Source organism: Sinocyclocheilus rhinocerous, unplaced genomic scaffold (genome assembly GCF_001515625.1).
Source record: "Sinocyclocheilus rhinocerous isolate Xijiao unplaced genomic scaffold, SAMN03320098_v1.1 scaffold4410, whole genome shotgun sequence".
Lineage (NCBI taxonomy): Eukaryota > Metazoa > Chordata > Actinopteri > Cypriniformes > Cyprinidae > Sinocyclocheilus > Sinocyclocheilus rhinocerous.
Genome location: NW_015657509.1, coordinates 4,527 through 6,655, shown reverse-complemented (window position 1 = coordinate 6,655; position 2,129 = coordinate 4,527). Strand labels below are relative to the sequence as shown.

General features: G+C 35.5%; 1 protein-coding gene across 1 annotated transcript in view; it reads right to left on the bottom strand.

Annotated features, from left to right (window-relative positions):
- Nucleotides 1-786, bottom strand: part of LOC107721208 (transmembrane protein 117-like) — a gene marked incomplete at both ends in the record, with an annotated part of 24,633 nt that extends 23,847 nt beyond the window's left edge. Inside the window, one exon of the mRNA XM_016529103.1 lies at nt 478-786. Coding sequence (XP_016384589.1) covers nt 478-786 — 309 coding nt within the window. The remainder of the gene's footprint in view (nt 1-477) is intronic.
- Nucleotides 787-2,129: the final 1,343 nt, after the last annotated feature.

Genomic DNA, 2,129 nt, shown 5'->3' with positions numbered 1-2,129 from the left:
ATATATAAATAAAATATTAAATATTTATATAAATATATAAGTGGCCTGTAATAACTTAATATATATATCTATTTTAAAACAATACGTTACATTAGACTTATGGGACCATAAAATCATAAAACATCAAGTTGGATACTATACTAGTTTACTAGACACACAAGTCAGAAACGTCTTGTGCTGCAAACCTTATCTTATCTGCCCTTTATTAAATATTTATATAAATATATAAGTGGCCTGTAATAACTTAACTAATATATCTATTTTAAAACAATACGTTACATTAGACTTATGGGACCATAAAATCATAAAACATCAAGTTGGATACTATACTAGTTTACTAGACACACAAGTCAGAAACGTCTTGTGCTGCAAACCTTATCTTAATGATCTGCCCTTCGTCTGAGATTAAATAATCGATCTGAGCCCCTAGACGAGGAGAAGAATAAATAAATAATCACAATAAAATCGCGGACGTACCGAACAAGCGTCGATGGAACAGGAACTTGCCGGCGATGAGGCCCGTGATGATGGCGAGGATCCACATCAGGACCTTGAGGACGTTCCATCCTCCTCCGGGATATTTACTGACCACGAACGAGAAGCAGTTTCCCACCACGGTCATGTGCGCTTCCGTCTGGCTGTGAGACACCGGGTCCTCGGCGAAGATCAGGAAGTTGAAGAAGGTGACCAGGTAAGCCACGAGCAGACGAGACCAGGGGTGCTGGAAGTAATAGCGGAAGCGGCCGCTGATCTCCATCCATCGGAGGACACCCAGACACCGTCTGCCTGAAACACAGCAGACAGAGATGTCTGAATCATTACGGACTCACCCTCATGTTCTTACAAACCCGGAGGACTTTCCTTTTGCAGTGGAACACAAAAAAAGAGACACTTTATGATACTTTTACGGTCTATTTTGTCCTGCTCACTGTTTGTCTTCAGTGTATGTTAATGAGCAGCGTGAACATTTGTTGAAGTATCTTATTTTGTGTTCCACAGAAGAAAGTCAGTCGTGCAGGTTCAGGTGACCGAATTTTAATTTTTGGATGAACTAATAATTTAGACAGCAGGATAATTATAGCTAACTAAAACTGAAATCATTTTTTTTTTTTTAATATAAATTCAACAGAATTCTGAAAGCCAATTTCCACCAAAAATAAAAAAAGGTAATTGCGACTGTTTTTCTCACAATTCTGACTTTTTTTCCTAAAAGCTGCAAGTTTATACCTCACAATTATGAGAGAAGAATTCAGATAAAAATTGCAATTACCTTTTTTTAAAAAAATTTTTATTCAGTGGCAGAAATGGGCTTCCATACCAAAAAATAAATAAATAAAAATAAAAAAAAAAGAGTAATTTATTTCAGCTAATTGTCAAACCAATATTTCTAATTTTCATGTATTTCAAAATAACAATAAATAAATGCATTATGTAGACATTAAAAACTAATAAAAATAACAAAAACACACAACAAAATTACTTAACTCAAATTTAAGTGAAAATAGAAATTATAAAATTAAAGCCTGATATTTCTTATTAAAAAAAAATTCAGGTAATATTTTAGCTCATAATTAATGGTTCAAATAAATAAAATTATATAGTTTATAAAGAAAGCAAAGTCTACACACTAAGAAAACTCAGGAAAAATAGTGCTCAATGTATTGTGTTAATATGGAATTGATTTTACACAGATGTTTTATCTGACTTATGCATATTGTATAGAGTTGTGCATTGCAGTGGTTGAAGGAAATGTCCATGAAATGATCAGTACCTTTCCTGTTTTTCTAGGACCATGAACATTTCTGCAATTCTTTCTGTTCATGTGTTATGAAATATGGCCTGGACATGTTGTAGGATTCATCTGATTCAGAGGAATAAAGTCTGGAATTATAAAGCTGGACTAGATCTGGTGAAGATCATGCCACACAAACACTCTCGTGTTCACACCAACGGCCTGAAATATCTGACAGGAGCATGAGTGTTCTGGAATAACCCACTGCTCAGAAACCATGTGCTGCTGGACCCATTTAACCCGTGTGTGTGTGTGTGAGTGACTGTGTGTGTGTGAGTGAGTGTGTGTGTGAGTGAGTGACTGTGTGTGTGAGTGAGTGAGTGTGTGTGAGTGAGTG